At 41.3% G+C, this 22560-nt stretch overlaps 1 protein-coding gene and 1 long non-coding RNA gene across 4 annotated transcripts in view; one reads left to right on the top strand and one right to left on the bottom strand.

Annotated features, from left to right (window-relative positions):
• ADCY8 (adenylate cyclase 8) overlaps nucleotides 1-22560 on the bottom strand; it is a 180296-nt gene that overhangs the window by 13141 nt on the left and 144595 nt on the right. For both annotated transcript variants that reach the window (XM_037892005.2, XM_027826570.3), the window contains 4 exons: nucleotides 20907-20996; nucleotides 18003-18175; nucleotides 12090-12171; nucleotides 72-230 (listed from right to left, as the gene is read on the bottom strand). In XM_037892005.2, coding sequence (XP_037747933.2) covers nucleotides 72-230; nucleotides 12090-12171; nucleotides 18003-18175; nucleotides 20907-20996 — 504 coding nt within the window. The remainder of the gene's footprint in view (nucleotides 1-71; nucleotides 231-12089; nucleotides 12172-18002; nucleotides 18176-20906; nucleotides 20997-22560) is intronic.
• LOC119565545 overlaps nucleotides 1-22560 on the top strand; it is a 49471-nt gene that overhangs the window by 16120 nt on the left and 10791 nt on the right. For both annotated transcript variants that reach the window (XR_005224234.1, XR_005224235.1), the window contains exons 5-6: nucleotides 14362-14440; nucleotides 18021-18161. This is a non-coding gene — a long non-coding RNA (uncharacterized LOC119565545). The remainder of the gene's footprint in view (nucleotides 1-14361; nucleotides 14441-18020; nucleotides 18162-22560) is intronic.

Here is a 22560-nt window from a genome sequence, read left to right as displayed (position 1 = left end):
CAGTATCATAAAGGACACTATTTTTCTTTTGCCTGTTAGGAAAAAAGTATCAGAAACAAACTGATATGTACTTCGTTATCTCGATCCTTCTCCAGGAAGTGACGGGCAACATGACTTGGCAGAATATTTCGAAGCATATTTTCATTGTGTTCCCTTAATTCCTTCATTTCGTTGATTTCTTCTTTCGCTTGAACACGCCACAGAAAGTCCAGGCGGGCTGTGTATTCAAGCTATATTTATGAAGAAAGGCAAACATTAAGTCTGATGAGCTAAATGCAGACATGGGATTGTAATCATGGAAGCCTGTCGCTACTACCTAAATTACTTCAGTGCTGTAGACACCAGAACTATGACTCCTAAATAATTTTCTTTCTCCTATAAACAAATACCAGCATTTTGTCATGTATAGTGAGAATCGCAAAGGAATCAAGGGCCCAATAACATGAGTCATATTGCTATCTTATATTTAGTGGTTGGAACATTTCAATAAAGTTATTTCCCCCTAGAACACATCTGCATTACTTAAAGAATGATATTATGGAGTCAGATATGAGATAAAGTAACAGAATACATAGCTAGGTTAACAACATATTCTTCCAGCTCCTGAATCAGAAAATATATTCAGCTTTTTACGACTGTTTTCAACTGGAATGTACTTCACAAAAAAATCAGAGCCAGGGTGAATAAGGATACTGTGCAGAGAGATAATTTACATCTCAAGGACAAGCACTCTTCTCTCAGTGAAAAAAAAAAATGAAAAGCCCAACATGCTTCAGACTTTCAAGTTTGAGATGCCTGAAGTGAGCTGTTTCTGCTGCTAGGGCAAATAGACATTTGCTTTTGGACTTATATATGATAGTGGAAGCATATAGATTGTCTTGTAGCTACATAAATAATCTGTAGTTTCATTCAGATTGCATTCTGGTTCCAAAGGTTGCAAAATTGCTATTGATTATTTGTATAACCATAGTGCCTAGTAGCCCCAGTCATGGGCCAGGACCCCAGTGCAGTAGGTGCTGTACAAACAGGATCTTTGGAAAAGAGTCCCTAGAACACGAGGCAATAGGTGGGTGCAGACAGGCGTGGGGAGCACAAGGAAGAATGAGACGATAGTGGTCAGCATGATAGGCCGTGATCTCTAGATACCAGCTGCCTCATCATTGTTCAGATTTTTGTAGGCATCACATCAAATGAGAGAGTTTTAATGAGGGATCTGAAGGAAGACAATGCAGTTTAATCCTGGTAGAGGTGCAGAAGCGGTCACTGATTGAACTATGGAAAGGCACTGAAATAATGGGGCTGTGTCTGTGTATGGATGCCATCAAACATGTCAAAGAACGATTTATGCTGTTTGGGATGATACAACCAGGAGTAAGGGTCAAACAACTAGAATGGGAATATTTCAAATGAGAGAACAGGCACATTTTCTAGCTGTGAGATGCATTAGTCAATCAAATGATTTGCCAACGACAGTTATTGAGATTCCAGCACGAGAAATGTTTGAGAGCAGACCAGATAAGACACTTGGTATCTTTGTCTAGAGGATAATCCCGAATGGTGAACAAGGAATTTAGGTATTGCCACATTGTAGCAGTCTAGTGGTCCATCCAGTTCAGTATCTTGTCAAGAACACTGGCCAGTGATCTTCTGAGAAAGGTGCAAGAAATGCTGCGTGGACCGTTATAGGATAACCTAACTGGAGGGAAAGTTTCTTCCTCACTCCCCATAGCTAGAACAGAGTTTAAGCCCTGCAGAATGCAGGTTTATATCTCATTACAAACTTGCATTTATTTTGCACTATTTTCTAAAACTCTTGTCATCCATATGAATCCTGCTAAGTTCTTGATCTCTGTTATATCCATGGCAGTGAGTTCCACAGGCTAACGGTGCATAGTCTGTAAAACTATTTCCTTTTACCAGTTTTTTCAGCTTTCAATCTCATTGAATACCCCCCTGCTCTTGTGTTATGAGCCAGGGTGCAGATGAGACCCTGATCTACCTTTACATCACCAGGAAAAAAAGGCCTAAAATCATCTCTCATTTACTGTCATAGGATCTGTCATAGGATCCCCTCGTGATTTGAATAATTACGTGGGGCTTTAGATTAACAGATTCATCGATTCCAAGGTCAGAAGGTTCCACTGTGATCATCCTGTCTGACTTCCATTGTAACACAGGCCATAGAGGTTCCCCAAAATAATTCCTAAAGCGTTTCTTTTAGAATAAGCATCCAATTTTGATTTAAAAATTGACAGTGATGGAAAATGCACCTTGATCCTTGGTAAATTGTTCCAATGGTTAATTACCCTCATTGTTAAAAATTTACACCTTTCTAGTCTGAATTTGTCTAGGTTCAACTTCCAGCCATTGGATCATGTTATACCTTTCGCTGCTAGACTGAAGAGCCCATTATCAAATATTTGTTCCCTATATAGGAATGTGTAGACCATAATCAAGTCACCTCTTAATCTTCTCTTTGTTAAGATAAATCGATTGAGTTCCTTGATTTTGTCACTATAAGGCATGATTTCTAATCCTTTCATCATTCTTGTGGCTCTGCCCTGAACCCTCTCCAATTTATCAACATCCTTCTTGAATTGTGGGGATGTGACGGGGTGCAAGGCCTTCCCCCACACTGTTGTCCTTGTAACCCCATGCACTGCTCAGACTCTCTTCTTTTACTGTCCACTCAGTATAATGTATTCCAGTCCCCTCCATCAGCACCTGTAGAGTGCAACACAACAGCCAGAATCCCTACAACCTTCAGTGCCTGTTTATCAGGGCCCTGGAGGAAAAGAGAACTCTCTTCCTTGGGATCTCCTTCAATCTGGGCACAGCCGGCCTTATCCTCCCTCCCTCTAAAACTTCGTTCCTGCCTTTTATCAAGCTAGTCAATTTATGGACGAATTCATTCCAGTTATACAGCCTCCCCATCTGAATAGCTAATTCCTCCCTATTTCCTCAATCTGCTGACACTGCGTAAACTAACTGAGCCTACAGTGATCAGAGTGCTGACCCATCTCTTGGGCCTCAATACTCTGGCACAGGGCACCAGAACTGAACGCAGTGATCCAGAAGTGGTGGCACCAGTGTCAAATACGGAGGTAAAATAACCTCTCTGCTCTTACCCAAGAATCCCCTCTTCATGCATCCCAGGATCACATTAAATCTTTTGGCCACAGCATCACACTGGGAGCTTATGTTCAGCTGACTTTCCATCACCACCCACACATCTTATTTAGAACAAGTATGTTCCTAATAGAGTCTCCCATGCCGTTTAAGTATGGCCTGCATTCTTTGTTCCTAGATGTACACATTTATATTTAGCCATGTTAAAACACATATTGTTTGGTTGCACCCAGCTTAACAAGTGATCCAGATTGCTCTGTATCAGTGACCTGTCCTCGTCATTATTTACCAGTCCCCCAAACTGTGCATTATCTGCAAACTTTATCTGTGATGATTGTCTGTTTTCTTCCAGGTCATTCGTAAACATGTTAAATAGTATAAGGCCAAGAACAGAGTGGGACTCTGTTAGGAATATACTTGTTCAATGATGATTCCCTGTTTAGAATTACATGTTGAGACGTATCGGTTAGCCAGCTACTAATCCATTTAATGTGTGCCATGTTCATTTTAAATCATTCTAATTTTTCAATAATGTCATGTGATACCAAATCAAATGCCTTACTGAAGTTTATTACATCAACATTGTTACCTTTATCAACCAAACTTGTAACCTCATCAGAAAAAGATATCAAGTTAGTTTGACACGATCTATTTTCCATAAACCCATTTTGATTGGCATTAATTACACTACCCTCCTTTAATTCTTTCCTAATCATCTGCTTAATCGTTGTCTTGCCAGGATCAATTTCAGAATCACAGACTCTGTCATTCTATTTACGCTTTTTAAATATTGGTGCATTAGCTTTCTTCCAGTCTTCTGGAACTTCCCCAGTGTTCCAAGACTTACTGAAAATCAACATTAATGATCCAGTGAGCTCCTTAGCCAGCTCTTTAAAAACTTTTAGATGCAAGTTACCCAGGCTGGCTGATTTGAAAATGTGTAACTTTTGTAGCTTATGTTTAACATCCTCCTGAGATACTAGTGGAATGGAAAGAGTGTTATCACATGATATGACGACATCTTATGTTTTTCCCAAATACAGAACAAAATATTTATTGAACACTTCTGCCTTTTCTGCGTTATTTATTGATCACTCTAATATTTCCATCTAGTAATGAACCAATACCATTGTTAGGATTCTTTTTCTTTCTAATATGTTTTAAAAAATCCTTCTTATTGTTCTTAAATGAGCTGTCCATACATTTCTCTGTAGGTCCCTTTTGCTTCTCTTTTCAATTTTCTATAAGTTCTACCTTCTGATTTATACTCACGACTATCAACTTCCATTTTCTTCCATTGGTTTAATTTAATTTATTTATTTATCTATTTTTATAGCTCTAAACCAGGTTATTTTAACCAATACAGCCTTCTTCCTCGATTGTTAGATGCCCCCAAAAGCACAATCTGACAAAGTATTCTTAAACAATTCCCAATTATTATTCACATTTTTACCAATTAAATTCTTCCTCCCAGCTGACTTGGCTCATAATTGTTTTCAGCTTTGTGAAATTGATCCCTTTAAAGCATTATATGTTATAAAACTGTTGTGGACTTTATGCTATTTGCATGTTATAAGAGTGATCTAGTCATAATCACTTGTATCTAAGCTACCACTAATTTTTAGATTTGTGATCAGTTCTTCTTTATCTGTCAACATGAGGACTAATATAGAATTCCCCGGGGTTGGATGCAACACTTTTTGAGTTAGAAAATTGTCTTCTATAACATTTAGAAATTTAGTTATTTGCAGAATATTTCTCATTGCACATAATGAAAGATTTCATTCAAATTTTATTTTGTAGTTTAGAATGAGAGCTTTGAAATTATATATGTATTTAAGCTGCCTGTGAAAAATAAATTATTAACATTGGGAGAATTTTAATATAAGACTCCTCCAAGTCCAGTCCAGCACATCAGTGTTTAGCCTTTATATCCAGGCCAAAATCCAATCTGGATAATTTAATTTTCGCTATTTAAAATTCCCTCTTGTTTCAGCTGGAACAATTTTCTATGCCTCCCTGGCACAAAATGGCTGCTCTGTTCTACTCCAGAGTTGATTCTATGTGACTTTGTGTGTGAGAGTGGTTTGTATATACAGGGTTATTAAATATCTAAAATGTAAGGTTATTTTTGTCTGTGAACAAATGGAACGGCCCCACTGTGGTGTTAATGGGAAAGGACTGTTCCAAGGGCTGCATCACTGCTAATCAGATTTTTTGGTTCTGCCATGTGATTACTAGAAATGTGGCTACCTTCATTACTGAGTAAAGAAAATAGGCTATTGCATGGGAAGCCAAAAAGCCCCAATTCCTAGGAGTGGAGATACCATCCAGCCTCTATGCATATATAATCACCATGCATGGTGGAAGCACAAGGTGCTAACGGGTTCGACTCTCAGTTTTCTCAGTATTTCTAGTGTAGTTTATTTTGGGGAAGAGGGAGTGTAGTCAAGACATCTCTTGAGGGTCCTTCCTCTAAGAGCAAATAATCACATGCTGGACTAAAGAGATTCCAAGGACGGAGTGCTTGCAAATGTGCTTTCTCCCCTTTCACTACACTTGCAAGACCTGCCACTTCCCACTGAGTTCAGTGGGAAGACTCAATGGGAGATGGATCAGTCTCCAGAAGGGTTAGCCTGTACTCCAGCGACAAGAGGGCGTTTTAACATCACATTGAATTTCAAAGCTTCCCTCAATTTTCCTTCTTTTCTCTTTCCCTAAGATTCTTTTCCATTCCCCAAATTCTCTCCTGCTTTCACCTCTCCTCCCATAGAGCCCCTTTCCACATTCAGAGTTATTCAGATGCTGAAAGGTCTGAGGGTGGATGCTGGATTCTCCTCCATCTGCACTGATGAATCTCAACCAGGTGGAGAGGAAGAGCATCTAAAATAAATATAACTAAATTACAAGGAGCTCTTTACTGCAGGTATGTGGACTTAATCTCCCTTGGGATTAATTCAGTGGAGGAGAGTAGCGCTAATGGAGTAACAAGGTAGAGCGGGTGAGAAACTGAGATAATTGTGTTTATTTTGTGGTTGAGAAATAGCTACTTAGGCAAATCGGTCCTACCAGCCAGAATGCAGAGCTCTGCAGAACTGAAATATTACCCCAGTGTTGTAGGTCATCAATGTATACAAATCTCCAGATGAACACTGAGTAGTAAATACAGCGGAATTTCATCCTGTATGACATATGCTGTTCAAAAGTCTGGATTGCAGAAGAAAACAATACCTTTGGCTGAAGCCTCCTACCCCCAGTCTCTCGTCCCTCTCCTCACTCAGCTGTGGTAGAATAGGTTGAGGCATGCACTGTTCTAGGAAGAGTTATTAGGCAGGAGATTCGTGTTTGTTTTAAGTGAGTGTTTTCCATTTCAGAATTGTTAGCTGTCTGCCATTCTTTATGGAGCCTGACAAACTTAATTTAAAGTTCATCCCTCATTTTGCACACACAAGCTTTTAAGTTACTTTTTCTAGATACAGTCGAGACAGAGCAAGGCTGTCTCGTCACAGTGAGAGAATTTCCTAAAGAATCCATCTCTGGTGCAGCCAATAAGTCTGGAAAAATCAGTCATGCTAAACCCCTAATTAAAAATAGTTCCATTAGCAATATATGGTATCAACATAAATCAAATATTTCCATACCAGGAACCTAATTTAACACAAAAACAAGCATTCTGAGCCTGAAAATTATATTCTAAAAGCATTTGACTTACAGCAATATTTTGAAATGACATGTTGCACAGGAGAGCTGTTCTGACATTTGAGGCAGTCCCAGTCTTATGGCTATTCTATATTGAAGTATTTATTTCATTCAAAAATCATGTAGCCCAAATTACATAGAACTAGAACATACCTTAAAAACACATCAAAATAGAACATCACATACAAGTTCCTCGACAAGAGAAAAATGTTTCAAGACAAAATCCATACAGGGAAATGCTTCTAGGGCCCTAGCTCTCTGGATAGCAGCTAAAGCATCTATTAGACCTAACCTTAACTCTAATACTCTGCCTAAGCAGCTAAAGTGAGGCTTTAATAACTGTAGCCAGGGACCAAACAAGCCAAAGCTGAATCAAGTCCCCCTGTTTCTCCACCCCAGATAGGCCTTTAGCTGCTACCCAGAGGAGTCAGCGAGGGGGAGGGTACTCAGCCCCATCCGGGAGCTACTCTGCACAACTGTCTCTTTTCATTTCCTGAGCTTGTATTTCCTACATTCATGTTCTCCCTTTGGACATACTCAATCAATCACTTCACAGCATTTCCCCCCATCCCTAAAATATTGTGAGCATGGTTCCTTCATCATATCACTCCAGTTTTACACCAATGCATGCTGAAATCAGTGTCTTTGCTGCAACATAATACTGGAGTAGCAACATGAAGAATCAGACTGTCGTGATTTTTATTTAGCACATGTCAGGGTTTTTTTGCTTTTTGTTACACTTTAAAGGTTTTATGCTCTTCTTTGAGGTACTTTTAATGTTCTGTTTCATCCACTTCTAAAACTTTCTTTTTATTTCACACCATTCAATACTATGTGATTTGAAAAACAAACAAAAAATCCAACACTAAAGCATTTACAGTTCTTTCAACCCCTTTCTTGCAAACCCCCATTATCTCCATGTTTCCATAGTGATTTCCTTATTTTTATATATCTATTTCTGGGAGAGCTGGGCTCTCTTTGACTTTTACATGCTTTCAATGTATAGCTGAAGTGAGTGGAAGCTGAAATTAGGACTCAGCAAGGAGCACAAGGTTACACAGTGGCATATTATAAGCAGCATATTATTAAGGTTGCCTGATGTTGCCCATTATAAAACCCTGTTTTCAGTTGCTTATAACTTTGCCAAACTATAGCTGTTTTGACTGAAATTTTTCATGCCAGGTGTCTGCATCAGTGTGGATTTTATTTATTTATTTATTTTTGGAAAATTTCAGCCAGTATCGTTTAGCCATTTCTGAGAATGAGGCTAGGGAAAAGTACATTGGTGGGCAACCATTTTTGAAAGTTCTAGTGTGTGCCCATGTTTGGAGCAGAGTCTTGAAAGTTGGCAGGGGGTGGCCTTTGTGTCAGCAGTGTACCTTTTGCTGACCCTGTGAAAATCCAGCCAAATTTGGCCAAGCTATAAATCTTTGGAAAATCACGGTTCAAATGGGCTCAGTATTGACTTGTTAGGCTTAAGCAGCTAAAGTCTCCAAAGATTCTGTCTGCAATGAACATTTTTCCAGCTGGCAGTTGAACAGGACTTTCCTTGCAACTGCAGCTCTGACCTGCTGTAGGCCATCTGAATACTTAAACTGAGAGCAGAGAGCCTTTCTCTCCTGTGTTCTCCATGACCTCCCTGCTGAGCCTAGGCAATATGAAGGAGGAAGATGCCTGATTTGAAGGCAGAGGGGGCTAGAGCTGGAGCTGGGGGAAGAGTAGATTAGGACAACCAGCATGGGAGTGGAATTGGGACAGGCCAAAGAGATTGGGACTGAGAATGGGTGGGAAATGTTGGAGAGAGACTGGGAGCCAGTAAGTGTGTGGGAGACCAGGATTAGAGGAACAGTCAGGTGGGAAAACTGGCTAGGCAAGGAGATGGGGACTCAGAAGCACTGAGGAAGGGGGAAGGCATTGAGCAGGGAAGGCAGATGTATGCCAGTAAGGAGTCAGGGCCCGGGAGGAGAACTGGGACTGATTGAGCAAAGAGACCGAGACAAGGAGCTGGTGTGGGGGAAGTGGGCAACTGAAATTGGACAAGAAGCTCTGACATTGGAGGACAAGCTCAAGGAGGGAGACTGGGACTGGGAACCAGTAGGGACAGGGAATATGGATGAGGTGACTGGAGGCCAGAGTATGGGAGAGAGAGACAGATTGGATGAGGAGTTAGGAAAGGGGAAGTGGAATGTCTGGGCAAGGATGCTAGGGCTGGAAATTAGGAGAGAATGGGACAGGGAATCTGGAGTCATTAGAATAGGATTTGCTCAGCAAGAGGCTAGGGCTGGAATGATAAACCTGATGAGTTGAGATTGGGATTAGGTGAGGAGAATGGGGCTGGGATTAGAAACCAGGGGCGGGAAAGAGACTGAATTAGGACAGGGACAAGTTGGACAGGATGGAGCAGAAGGGGTCAAATCTTGGGGCAAATATGAAGAAGAGTCTGTGCTCATTAGAGAACACTCCCCCCACAGAGCCTGGAATGGAACTCAAGGTTTCTAAGTCCCACCATTTCTCAGCAAGTATTTATTAAACTACTGGCAAAGTGTGCTTCTCATCCCCTTCTAGAGCAGGTCCCCATAGAGGATGACAACCTACTAATGCTATCAGTTACTCCATTAGCTCAAGTGGAAGAGAGCTAAAGGTTCCAGCCCCACCGATACCCCACATGGATGTCAATATGATACCATGTAGTGGAATTTCTTTTTTTGTTTGTTTTTTTTTAAACTGGGAAATTACATACAAACTATATTGAAAGAACATTAAGGTTGCAAACTCAAGCACTTTAAAAGTTAGGAAATGCCAGCATAAGCATTTCCCATGCAACCTTAATTTGGCCCTCTTGTGCACATGCATTATGATACTGTATTTAATTACATGATCACATGCTATTTTTTCTATGAATAAACTTCAAGATCTCCAGAATAAGAAATGATTTAAAAATATCTAGGACCATAGATTTACAGTGTGCAATCCATTCGCTTGCTGCAATATGGTGCAAGTCAGGGCCAAATTTACACCTTGGTGTAGTCAGTGAAAGTAACTCTACATTATCGTCCAAATCTTAGACTGTGTAAGGGCTGGTCTGAATCACAGCCCCTGTATTTGTGAGAGCACAAGGGCTGCTGCCAAGTTGTTTGTCCCTAGGAACAATTCCCTGGAAAGAGATTGAGAACATACAGAGCCATGCCTTCCCCATGCTCTCCTCTCCTTCCAGACGGCAGAGGAGAGTATGCTTCATGCCCTAAATGGCTGTAGCAAATTACCCCTACCTCCACCAGCCCAACTAGGGAGCTCCAGGAGGCATTGCATCTTCCTGAAGCAGAATGACTCCAAATACCGCCCCACCCCCGGGAGTGCTGTTCCTTCACGTTGGTTGCTCGAATGCAGCACTGTGGTTCAATGCCACAGGTGAACCTTGCATGACTTGGGGTGTTAGAATCATAGAATCATAGAATATCAGGGTTGGAAGGGATCCCAGAAGGTCATCTAGTCCAACCCCCTGCTCGAAGCAGGACCAATTCCCAGTTAAATCATCCCAGCCAGGGCTTTGTCAAGCCTGACCTTAAAAACCTCTAAGGAAGGAGATTCTACCACCTCCCTAGGTAACGCATTCCAGTGTTTCACCACCCTCTTAGTGAAAAAGTTTTTCCTAATATCCAATCTAAACCTCCCCCATTGCAACTTGAGACCATTACTCCTCGTTCTGTCATCTGCTACCATTGAGAACAGTCTAGAGCCATCCTCTTTGGAACCCCCTTTCAGGTAGTTGAAAGCAGCTATCAAATCCCCCCTCATTCTTCTCTTCTGCAGACTAAACAATCCCAGCTCCCTCAGCCTCTCCTCATAAGTCATGTGCTCTAGACCCCTAATCATTTTTGTTGCCCTTCGCTGGACTCTCTCCAATTTATCCACATCCTTCTTGTAGTGTGGGGCCCAAAACTGGACACAGTACTCCAGATGAGGCCTCACCAGTGTCGAATAGAGGGGAACGATCACATCCCTCGATCTGCTTGCTATGCCCCTACGTATACATCCCAAAATGCCATTGGCCTTCTTGGCAACAAGGGCACACTGCTGACTCATATCCAGCTTCTCGTCCACTGTCACCCCTAGGTCCTTTTCCGCAGAACTGCTGCCTAGCCATTCGGTCCCTAGTCTGTAGCGGTGCATTGGATTCTTCCATCCTAAGTGCAGGACCCTGCACTTATCCTTATTGAACCTCATCAGATTTCTTTTGGCCCAATCCTCCAATTTGTCTAGGTCCTTCTGTATCCTATCCCTCCCCTCCAGCATATCTACCACTCCTCCCAGTTTAGTATCATCCGCAAATTTGCTGAGAGTGCAATCCACACCATCCTCCAGATCATTTATGAAGATATTGAACAAAACCGGCCCCAGGACCGACCCCTGGGGCACTCCACTTGATACCGGCTGCCAACTAGACATGGAGCCATTGATCACTACCCGTTGAGCCCGACAATCTAGCCAGCTTTCTACCCACCTTATAGTGTTCTAAGGGCTTGATCCTTCTGAGATTACTAGAAAAAAAACTTCAGCCAAAGCCAAAGGGGGTTTTCCAGCACTGGACTAGGACTGCCTAGGGTTAGATCTTAACACTCCTACTGTATAACCCCAAGGAGTTTAGTGACCGACACTGCCCTGGATTGGTTTTGCAACAACTTCAATGCGGTTTTACATTTACAAATCCAGAAGCATGGATGGGTTCAGATCCTGGTCCCCCTTTAACCATAACTCTCAATTTCTGAGGTATCCTAGGTAGGAAGTCTTACCCAGTGGTTAGGGCACTCACCTGGGATGTGGGAGTTCTGCACTCAAGTCCCAATTACTTGGCCTCTCTATGCCTCCCTTTCCTATCTGTAAATTGAGGCTAACAGCTCTGCCCTGTTTCACAGTGGTGTGATGAGGATGAATACATCAAAGGTGGTGAGACACTCCAGTACCATGGCTATGGAAGCCATATAAGTACCTAAGATACAGAGACGATTGCACATTTGGCCTCTCTCCATTATGCAGTGCATGCTGCTCTTAAGAATCACTAAAACTGCACTGTGCTGGATGTGAGCCTTCTTTAATCAGTCTTTGCTTAATTGGCTTATTTGACATTACATTATTAAAGGTCATATACTCAAGTGGATAAAAATATTTGCTTCAAATGCCAGCTGGTATTTTGAAAGTAATTATTGCTGCATCCTGCAATTCTAGTTTGTAAAGCGAGCAGTTACAGTAAATGTTTGCTTTACCTGTTGACCATGATAAAATACGGCTAACAGGAACATTGCCATCAGTAGCAAGGATGCCTCCTTTGTACCCAGGAAATCGGTTCTGGAAAGAAAAAACCCAAAGAAAGACATTATTATTGATAGGTCAGAGTTTTATTTTAATCAGGGAGGGCTTTAATTTGGTAACCTACGTGCTTTTCTACAGTTTGTTGTGAAAAACCTTGGCATTTGAAAATATAACCAATAACAATTAATTCAACAGTACAAGACTGTGATTAAAATGTTCACTGTCTAATAACCAATGTGTTGAACGATTAAAGCGAGGCCTCCACTAGCAATCAGGAGATGCTAATCCTTCCCTTCCAACCGTGACAGAGAAGCCATGCATTCGTCACTCTCTTTGTGGTGGTGATCCCAGTGGCAGTGATACGCAATGAACAGAACTGACATGACTAAATATATCCTTAAATGAGGTATGCACACTTCAGTCCTCTCCCAATCCAGGCTTCAGAGCTATGGGCCAGGATGATCTGCAGCACCAAAACCCACTTGGCACTGAAGAAGGGGGCCTATCACAGAGTGTGTTATGGCTTTATAAGTCTCTAGTTTGCCCTGGTCCTGCTGGAATTTAGAGCAGCTTAGTGGCCCCAAAGGGTCCATTACACAAGCTGGGGAGAGCACAGCACACTCCTGCTGCATCCCTAGAAACCTACTTTGGTTCCCAGCATGCCCTCTGTGTCAGGACCAGGGGAGAGTACACAGGGTAGGAACTGGCTATGCTGGCTTTAGGCCAGCTGAGACCTCCTTTCACTGAAGGAATTCTCAGCTGGCCAGATACAACCAGCATCTGGCACCTTTTTGCTGGTGGAGCAGTGCAAAGGGTTTGGAAGAGTGGAGAGAATCTGACCCTATATCTGGGATTATGACCTACAATCCTAACTTCAGCCATTACAATATTTTGCCTTGCCTAGCACCTTTCTTTCAAGGACTTCAAAACATTTTACACATATTGACAAAGCCTCCCAACACCCTTTTGAAGTAGATCAGTATTCTGTCCATTCTACAGCTGTGTAAGGAGAAGCACAAATAAATTATGTGACTTGCCCCAGGTGTCTGGAAGTCACTTGCAAAGCCTGGAATAGAACCCAGTAGTTCGGACTTTGTCTTCTACTCGAATGATTCTCCTGACCTGAGCTGGTGAAATACTACAAAAACATTGTTTACTAGCTCTGCCTGAGAGAGTGATTTGAGTAGAAGATAAAGTCAGGACCACTGGGTTCTATTCCTGGCTTTGCAAGTGATTTCCAGACATCTAGAGCAAGTCACATAATTTGTTTGTGCCTTTCATTTGAATTCCAAGTGGCTGTTTGGTTAGATTATGCCGAGGCCCTTTTTAATCACTATTGATGAATATTCACATAAATGGTTTTGTTCACACAAATATCTGGGAAATGTCTGTTATTCATACAATTACTCACAGTTAAAAAGTGAAGAAAGGTATTTGTGTATGAATAAAAGCAGATACCATTCATAATGTCTTAGTGTCCTGATGTTTTAAATCCTCCTGTCGAGACTGGAAACAATATCATTTGACTAAGATGAACAATCAGAAACCATGAATTACAAATAGCAGGAGGGATAAAATGAACAGTTTGTGAACAGCCCATAACTTATACAAACATGTTTTGCTCTATTTGCACAATTACAAATAGATTTGCAAAAATCAGCTATATTTGGAAATGATTTGTAAACAGAAAAGAGGGCTACATTTGCTGGATATTTTGTTGATACCAGATAACTTGATCATATCAATCTACCTGCCTGTCTGTCTAGCCTACGGTAATTTTAGAATGGCAACAGGTACCTAGATCACTCTTTCTCTTATGTCACAGTGTTATAAAACAATGGTTACATGGTTCAATATAATAGTCTTTTTTTTCACCTCAACATACCATTCATCAGTTTAGCCCAAAACTCATATTATCGACAAACTGAAGTCATCCCATGAAAATCCATCTGATAATATTTCCTGATGGAAAACTAGTATATTTTTAGTATGCTTAGAATATATTGCCTTTTTGTAAGAGTAAGCATCTCCTTAAATATGCCTTTTAGCAACCACTGCCCTGTAACAGTTGGTATCTTCTCACTGTCATTCATGGTGCCTCAAGATTGTCAGGAAAACTGGTTTCTAATAGTAACACTCACTGTTAAGTTCCAATCAACCTGTCCTCTTTTTTCAGTATTAGATGATTTATATTAATAATAGCGTTTGTACATTCTTTTCTACTAGATTTTTTTCCTAACAATCCAAGACTGGCTGTGAACAAAGACAACTCTCTAATACATAACAACAAACCAGCGGGCACACTGTACGTGTCACTGTAGCCGAGGGTAACGTAAGCTGATAAATATCATCTTTGTCATCCAAGTACATCTGTGCTAAATTGATTTGGATATATGACTATTTTCTCTGAAAATACAAAGATATTTGAAGAAGAATTAAAATGTGGAATTCTCTGGATTTGGCCCAGGACTAGTCAAAAACATGAATCCTCACTGGCAATTCTATCACTTTATGGAGTGCTCACATGGCACGTAGGCCAGGTCTACACTATAAACATACATCGGTATAATTATGTCGCTCAGGGGTGTGAAAAATCCACATCCCTGAGCGAAGCAGTTATACTGACCTACCCCCTGGAGTAGACAATGCAATGTCGACGGGAGCGCTTCTCCTGTCGACATACCTACTGCCTCTTGTGGGGGTGGATTAACTCCACTGATGGGATAAGCTCTCCTGTCCGGATAGTAGCATCTTCACTGAAGAGCTACAGTGGCCCAGCTGCACCAGTGCTGCTGTAGTGTTTTAAGTGTATACCTACCCTCAAATACATAAGAACCCTAAGAAGCACTCCTTGCAATTAAGCTGCATTTCTTTTTGGGAGCAGGGCCCCAGAAGCAGTGGAATAAGCTTTCCAGTGAGATATACAACACTTCCTTCTCGCCCTGAAAGATCCAGAGATAAGGGTGAAATGATGGCTCAACAGAAATCGATGGGAATTGAGCTGTTTCATCTACACCTTAATGTTGTGTATTAAAGACTACAGTAGATAATTTTTAGAGATGGTTCAAATGTGTGGATTTGGAAGTCTTATTCCTGAGAAAATTCTGTGCCAAAAAATTAGAAATTCTGCAAATTTTATATGTCAATAAATAAATGTGGAGGCTCCAGCATGGCAGTAAGGAGCACAGGCCACTGGCTGCACAGAGGTGGGAGATCCTTTCTCCCTCCCTGCGACATGGACCTCTGGGGCAGGCCCAGCCCTTGTGCTGTGTCAGGATTGGGTGCAGACTCATGGCCAAGTCTGTGTCCAGGGGTAGAGGGGCTGCAGGGTGATCTCCCACTTCTGTGAAGCCAGTCATCTGTGCTCCTCACTGCCATGCTGGAGCCTTCTCATTTCTTTATTGACAAATTAAATTTGCAGAATTTAAAAATATTGCGTGCAGAATTTTTAATTTTTTTGGCACATAATTCCCTTAGAAGTAGGAGGTGCACATCCCCTGTGTCTTGGAGGGCAGGCTGAGGAAGGGCCAGTGGGGAGACTGAAAATCCACCCATTTTTGTCCCCATGGGACATGGACAGAGAAAGAATGGAGGCTTTGGCAGCTTTAAAGTTACAGTAACAGTTGTGGCATATCTTGAGGAGAGTTTTGCTTCCCCACGGGGCCAAACTTGGGCTATGTGGGCATGGTTCAAAGGAAATATTTTAGCTCTTGGTGCATACAAGCACACACATATACTACAGGTGGTTCATATGGCCACAGAGTTGCACAGAATATTAGAGAGCCACAAAACCACTCATTTGAGATTGAAATGAGAAGGATCTACACATCAGAACAGTTACAGCTTTATTTTTTTTCATTTATGAGACCTATATTAAGCCTGTCCTGTTCCATTCGTGCATCTTCTTCTATTGCTAGTTAATGAGATGTTTCCTGCAGCAAGGAGGTACTGATTTGTCTACAAATGAGACGACTCAGGGTACATTTTTTGTGTTTCTAAGGCCTTTTTGTCCCTTAATGTTTAATGACATGACATTATACTCCTAGCAGAGGACAGAAAATAGCAACACATGGCATGAATGAAATATAACTGACTGAGTAAATTAACCATCAGCAGCAGGTAGCTCGGAGAAAGAAGATCATGCTTAAATATATCACCATGGCATTTGATGCTTGTAGCTTATTATCAGTATTATTTATATTATAGTAGCTCCTACGAGCCCCCAGGAAAATAACTGCACAGCAAGAGACAGCCTCATCCTGAAAGGCTCTGTAGAGGCTCACAAGTCTGCTCCTACATGTGAGCTAATGGAGCTAAGCAGCAGCGGCTTAAGGCTTGAGATCTACTAGTTCCCAAATTCAGTCCTTGCAGATGATCTGGCTTATGGGTATTATTACACATGATCTAACCACTCAAGCTGGCTATAAAGTCACACTTGTGTTTGTGTGATTAACGCATTCCATCTGCCCTGGGAAGCTCATGTTGAGAATACACAATCCACAACCCCTACATGGGCCACCTCACATAATGACTCCCTTGGTCCTCAGGGATTGAACTCTGAATCTAAAAGCACGCATGTCTACTGTGGGGGCCTAAAGGACCAGCTCCATTAATTCACATGCAATAGCATAAACCTCTATAAGTGGCCTGGCCACTAGAGTACAGCAAACATGCACACTGGGTTAATGTGGATTACCCCTGCATTTTCTGAAGACCTCTAGCGCCATAGTAACAAGTAAGCCTGACACCCTGTGTCATCTGACACCCTCAGTCACTGTGTCATCACAGCTCTTATGCCTCTTACATTGTTAATTAGTCTTGTGGAGGCCCGAAATGGTAACTCTTTGAATCTTAAAAAGTAGTGATACAAAGCATGCTGCAGCTTTTATCTAACCATTATCCAAAGTACAGATAGCAAAGGATCACATTAACATCATACCGAAGGCTGCTTTAGTACATTTTAAAAAGGGTTCTGAAGAAAACAAGAGCCACTTCAAAAATGTTTAACATATGGTGTTGTTTGGAATCGTGATAGCTAAATTCAAACTACATCCAGCATTTCAAATCAATCCCTTCTTTCAAAACACATTTCTAATGCAACTTTTTCAGCCGCGTTAAAATTAGATGTCTGGCACAACCTGAAGTATGGTGTTGCTACTCCACTGTATTATCTGAAGGAAGTGCATCACATACAATCTACGTGCACAGACAGATTTTATATGTATATGTAAATTATGCTTAAGATTTTTGCATGTTCTCTTAATTGACACGTATTGCTAATTATTGTTATAACTCCTGGTGAATGTCTGGAGTTTACTTTTTCTTTTTTATTTGAGTTGCCTGAACATATTGATCACTTATTGACAGTTGAAACTATTTCCAATAAACTTGAGATTATCACTCCAATTTCAATGCCTTGTTGGTTTCTTAGCCAAGACTATATTGATTCTTTCATTAACGGTTGTGAAATGCTTTGAAATGTATTGTTGAAGAGCACCGTATCAGAGCTCGGTGTTATTATTATTTATTCAGGGCCAGATTGTGATTCTCTTTTCCACACTGAGCAGCATATTACTCCAGAAGTAGTTCCTTTCACTCTGCTGGGACTATTAAAAGTGGAAGGTACTAATCAGCATGAGTAAGGAGATCACAGTCCGATCCTTAATTATTAATGATTATTCAAGAAATGAAAGCAAGGATACAGTGCGCACAGGGTTGTGCTTACTCCTGGTGAGTAGCACCTTACCACACTAGGAGTCTCTTTTGGAGCATGGCACTACTCATTGTGAGCAAAAGTGGCAAAACCCGTCCCATAAAAAGTATAACAACAATAGACATTTTTTCCAAATGTAGCTGCTAACACTTACTCTCCATTGTGATTCAAGTTGTCGTATTGCAGGAAGAGGGAGGCATAAACAGTCTCAGTCAGCAGAGAATAGATTGCGATCATAATGAGAAGCACTGCCAACTTCAGGACGGAGTTGAGACGAAGAAACACGGCACAGGTCACCATTGCCAAAACACCGGTAAAGACAAAATACTGAACAGAGAGCATGAGTGGTCAGTTTCAACTTTATGAAGGCTTGAATTTTCAAAGTGTCCATCAATTGTGCTCAGAACTTTAGAAAATCCAGCTCTGTATCCTATTTGGGGCACCAAAAATGGAAGCATCCCTGCACAGTGGACACTTACGATAATTTAGGCCTAAACATTTATGGGGTATATATATGCAGTTAGTCACTGGTGCAAACTAACTACAGTTAGTTTGTATGGAGATGGTCAGAGGAGGATTCCCTTTGTGCAGGAGAACTCTCCACTTGCAGAAATCTGGCAGAGATGGCTCTGCCACTTCCTGTGCTAGCTACCCCATCCTGGGAAGGGCATTTCTTGGGCACAGTGGGGAGAGGAGAGGGCATTACACCTAATTGCCCACTTGCAAATGGTCTCTCGGGGCATAAATTAGGTTTGCCCGTGGCAGTCCTTTCTTACACTAGGTCTGAGTGGTTCAGGATCATGGAGCCCCTGCCTTGCAACATGCCCCCTCCATGCTGTCCAAGTGGAGAATCAAACCTGAAGGGGTGCTTTGGTATTGCAAATCCAGCAAAATTTCACTTCCCTCTTATAATGTGATGCCCAGAACCTCATTCACTTCTCATTTTCTAATACTTTCAGCATCTCATTTTTCTTCATGACTACGTTTTTGCCAAACACCATCCTTGCACTTGATGTTGTACGTAGAAGAAAACATGGACCTGGCCTCAAACGGCTTACATTTGAAATGGCAACGTCAACACCTATAATCTGAACATCTTAGTGCCAATAAACATCCATAATATCTCATTCGTAATATTTTGCAATGGTGCAGAATTGGTTATTTTTATGGAATTTCTCTTATGCCACCTCTTTGCCCTCTCTTCTCCAATAAGGTGCTGCCACCTGGAAATTCGTTGCATAACGATGGCAACATTATGACACTGCCATGTGCCTCTTTTAGAGCAACATACTTGTTTTATCTACAACCAACCAGTTCAGTTCTGCTGATGTGTTTGCTCCCAATGGAAGGAAGAGTCCATCTGCTTCAAAGGCACAGACTGGAACGAAAGCTGTGGCAGCAGAGTCACTGCAGTTCTTCTTTGGTGTGTAAGATTTATTAGCACACTCCATTGACTTCCTCTGACTTACATTTGGTTTTGTATTTTATTGAACCAAGGAATAATCTTTAGGTGCATTATTTAAAAGTCTATAATGCAAACAACAATGAAACATTGACAAAAGTCAATTCAAACAGGAGTTTGAGCCAACAACAAGTGTCTCATTCTCACTGTCTAAGGCCCCGGCTTAGCCAGTCACTCAGGAATCTTCTTTATTCTCATTGCCTTGAATGGGACATAAGGATGTGCATAAGCGCTTGGCTCAACAGGGATATGAGTAAGCAAACAGGCCTCTAAGGTGTGCTGATTGCAAAACCAACTTTTCTTTGGCCTTCACCATAGTATAGGACTTCAAAATGTTATTTTGTCATAGCCACCCTAGTCTCCTAACAGTGCATATGTCTGCCAAAGTTCACCTGCCTATGGAAGCAGCAAAGAGTCCTGTGGCACCTTATAGAGTAACAGACATATTGGAGCATAAGCTTTCGTGGGTGAATACCCATTTCATCGGATGCATGTAGTGGAAATTTCCAGAGGCAGGTATAAATATGCAAGCAAGAATCAGGCTAGGAATAATGAGGTTAGTTCAATTAGGGAGGATGAGGCCCTCTTCTAGCAGTTGAGGTGTGGACACCAAGGGAGGAGAAACTGCTTTTGTAGTTGGCGAGCCATTCACAGTCTTTGTTTAATCCTGAGCTGATGGTGTCAAATTTCCTAATGAACTGAAGTTCAGCAGTTTCTCTTTGAAGTCTGGTCCTGAAGTTTTTTTGCTGCAGGATGGCTACCTTTAAATCTGCTAGTGTGTGTCCAGGGAGGTTGAAGTGTTCTCCTACAGGTTTTTGTATATTGCCATTCCTAGTGTCTGATTTGTGTCCATTTATCCTTTTACGTAGGGACTGTCCAGTTTGGCCGATGTACATAGCAGAGGGGCATTGCTGGCACACGATGGCGTAGATTACATTGGTGGACGTGCAGGTGAATGAACCGGTGATGGTGTGGCTGATCTGGTTAGATCCTGTGATGGTGTCGCTGGTGTAGATATGTGGGCAGAGTTGGCATCAAGGTTTGTTGCATGGATTGGTTCCTGAGTTAGAGTTACTATGGTGCGGTATGTAGTTGCTGGTGAGAATATGCTTCAGGTTGGTGGGTTGTCTGTGGGCAAGGACTGGCCTGCCTCCCAAGGCCTGTGAAAGTGAGGGATCGTTGTCCAGGATGGGCTGTAGATCACTGATGATGCGAATCATCTGTGAATGGCTAGCCAACTACAAAAGCAGTTTCTCCTCCCTTGGTGTTCACACCTCAACTGCTAGAAGAGGGCCTCATCCTCCCTAATTGAACTAACCTCATTATTCCGAGGTGCCACCGGACTCTTTTCCGCTTTTACAGATCCAGACTAACACGGCTACCCTTCTGATATGTGCCTATGGAAGTGATCTGTGAGAACAGTGCAAAGGGAGGGGCACTCAGGAACCACTGTATCAATAATAGAGGGCAAAAACTGGTTGTAATGTCCTACAAGATTGTCAAGTTGGTTCTCTCTGTAACCTTCCATTGTGTTTTCTACCAGCATGTTGATAAACACTAAGATCTCAACAAGTTTAAATATAAACTCAGAAATACCTCAGGATAGGAGCAGATATCCGTAAAAGATTCAGAGGAATTGAAAGTCTGATTCTTAAAGGGTATTGGTTTATCAAAATCACACCATAGCTGTGGATTAAAAAAAAAACAAGAAGTTAGGGATGTATTTAAACTGAAGTTATCCACTATACTGGTCCCTGATGACCAAACCCCCAGTAGAGTTAGGTGGACATAGAGCAGGGAACTCTTTGGTTTCCAGGTGCCACATCACAAAACACACCACCACTACAACTGGCTCCCTTGCCAGGAGCCTTAGCAGAAAATCCAAAGGCTGAATGGGTAGGAAGATGTCTAGGAAGTCTGTGTGCAACTGTCTATTGGCATATAAAGACCAAACTCATTTCACAAGATTAGATTAATTAGATTAAGAGTAGATTAATTAAAAATACCCACTTTACATGCATAGATATATATTTTTGCACACATAACAGTTATGCACCCCTTTGATGACATACACATTGCATTAAAAATGACAGTATGGTCCTAGCAGATATGGGCCAAATTCCCATAGCTTCACTGGAAGTTTGGCTTGTGCATTCAAAAAACAGAATTTGATCCTAAGATTCCGGGAGTGACTATTGCGATGATGGGAAATTAGAGTGTTGTACTGGAAATAGATTTATCTGATACAAACTCAGATGCTTTAAATAGAGTATTTAATTAAAATATATCAACCAGCTAAAATCTAAACCAAATGGCAGTTTGAGATGCAATATATCATAATATAAAAACAGAAAAATTCTGTAATGATTTCATATCTTAAAAATGAAGTTAGAAGAGTCACTTGTCACACATGTTAATCCAGTCTGGATGTTTATTAGCAGGCTAATACTTACAGGCTAAATCCCCTCTCACTCTTGGAAACAGAGTAGATAGTTTGTTTAATGAGGTCCGATTTCCTATAATTAAATTCTAATGAAGTCTCAACTTGCAACTCTCCTATTTGTTCTTCTAATAATGGTGGTCTCAGCAATGCAGTACCATCCTCTAGGATATTTGTGCGCTCCTCAGTGACGATTAATAGTTTATGTCTTATATAAGTTCATATGGCATTCATCATAGAATATCTCTGTTTGCACTACAGAGTTCATGAGAACCACTTTGGCTACCTAGTTAACAGATCAGCAGGCTTGAGGTTGTATGTGAATATTCCACCAGGGATGAGTGAACCAATTTGGAGAAACATAAAACCCACTTGACCTTCTGATGAAAGCTTGAACCAAAACCCAAATCTTTTTTGTTAGAAAGAATTTAATTATTTTTTTTTAATTTGATGATTCTTGCCCTTTTTATCTGGTGCTGTGAACTTAGCAGATGCATGTGGCTGCAAAGATGGAATGATCTACGAGGCGCAATTCAATAGTATGTACGAGGATCAACCAGACAGAACTCACGAGCATGCTGGAGTACCCCTGTGGAATTTTGTATATGTTTTCTCAGGCCAAATATGAAGTAACAGCAATACAATAGTTAGAAATGTTTACCACAACTATACTAACTACTGGTACAATGTTCGAGAGTAGCAGCCGTGCTAGTCTGTATCCGCAAAAAGAACAGGAGGACTTGTGGCACCTTAGAGACTAACCAATTTATTTGAGCATAAGCTTTCGTGAGCTACCGCTCACTTCATCGG

Source organism: Chelonia mydas, chromosome 2 (assembly GCF_015237465.2).
Source record: "Chelonia mydas isolate rCheMyd1 chromosome 2, rCheMyd1.pri.v2, whole genome shotgun sequence".
Classification (NCBI taxonomy): Eukaryota; Metazoa; Chordata; order Testudines; family Cheloniidae; genus Chelonia; species Chelonia mydas.
The sequence above is the reverse complement of the archived record's forward strand: the minus strand, read 5'-3'. Positions and strand labels throughout refer to the sequence as shown.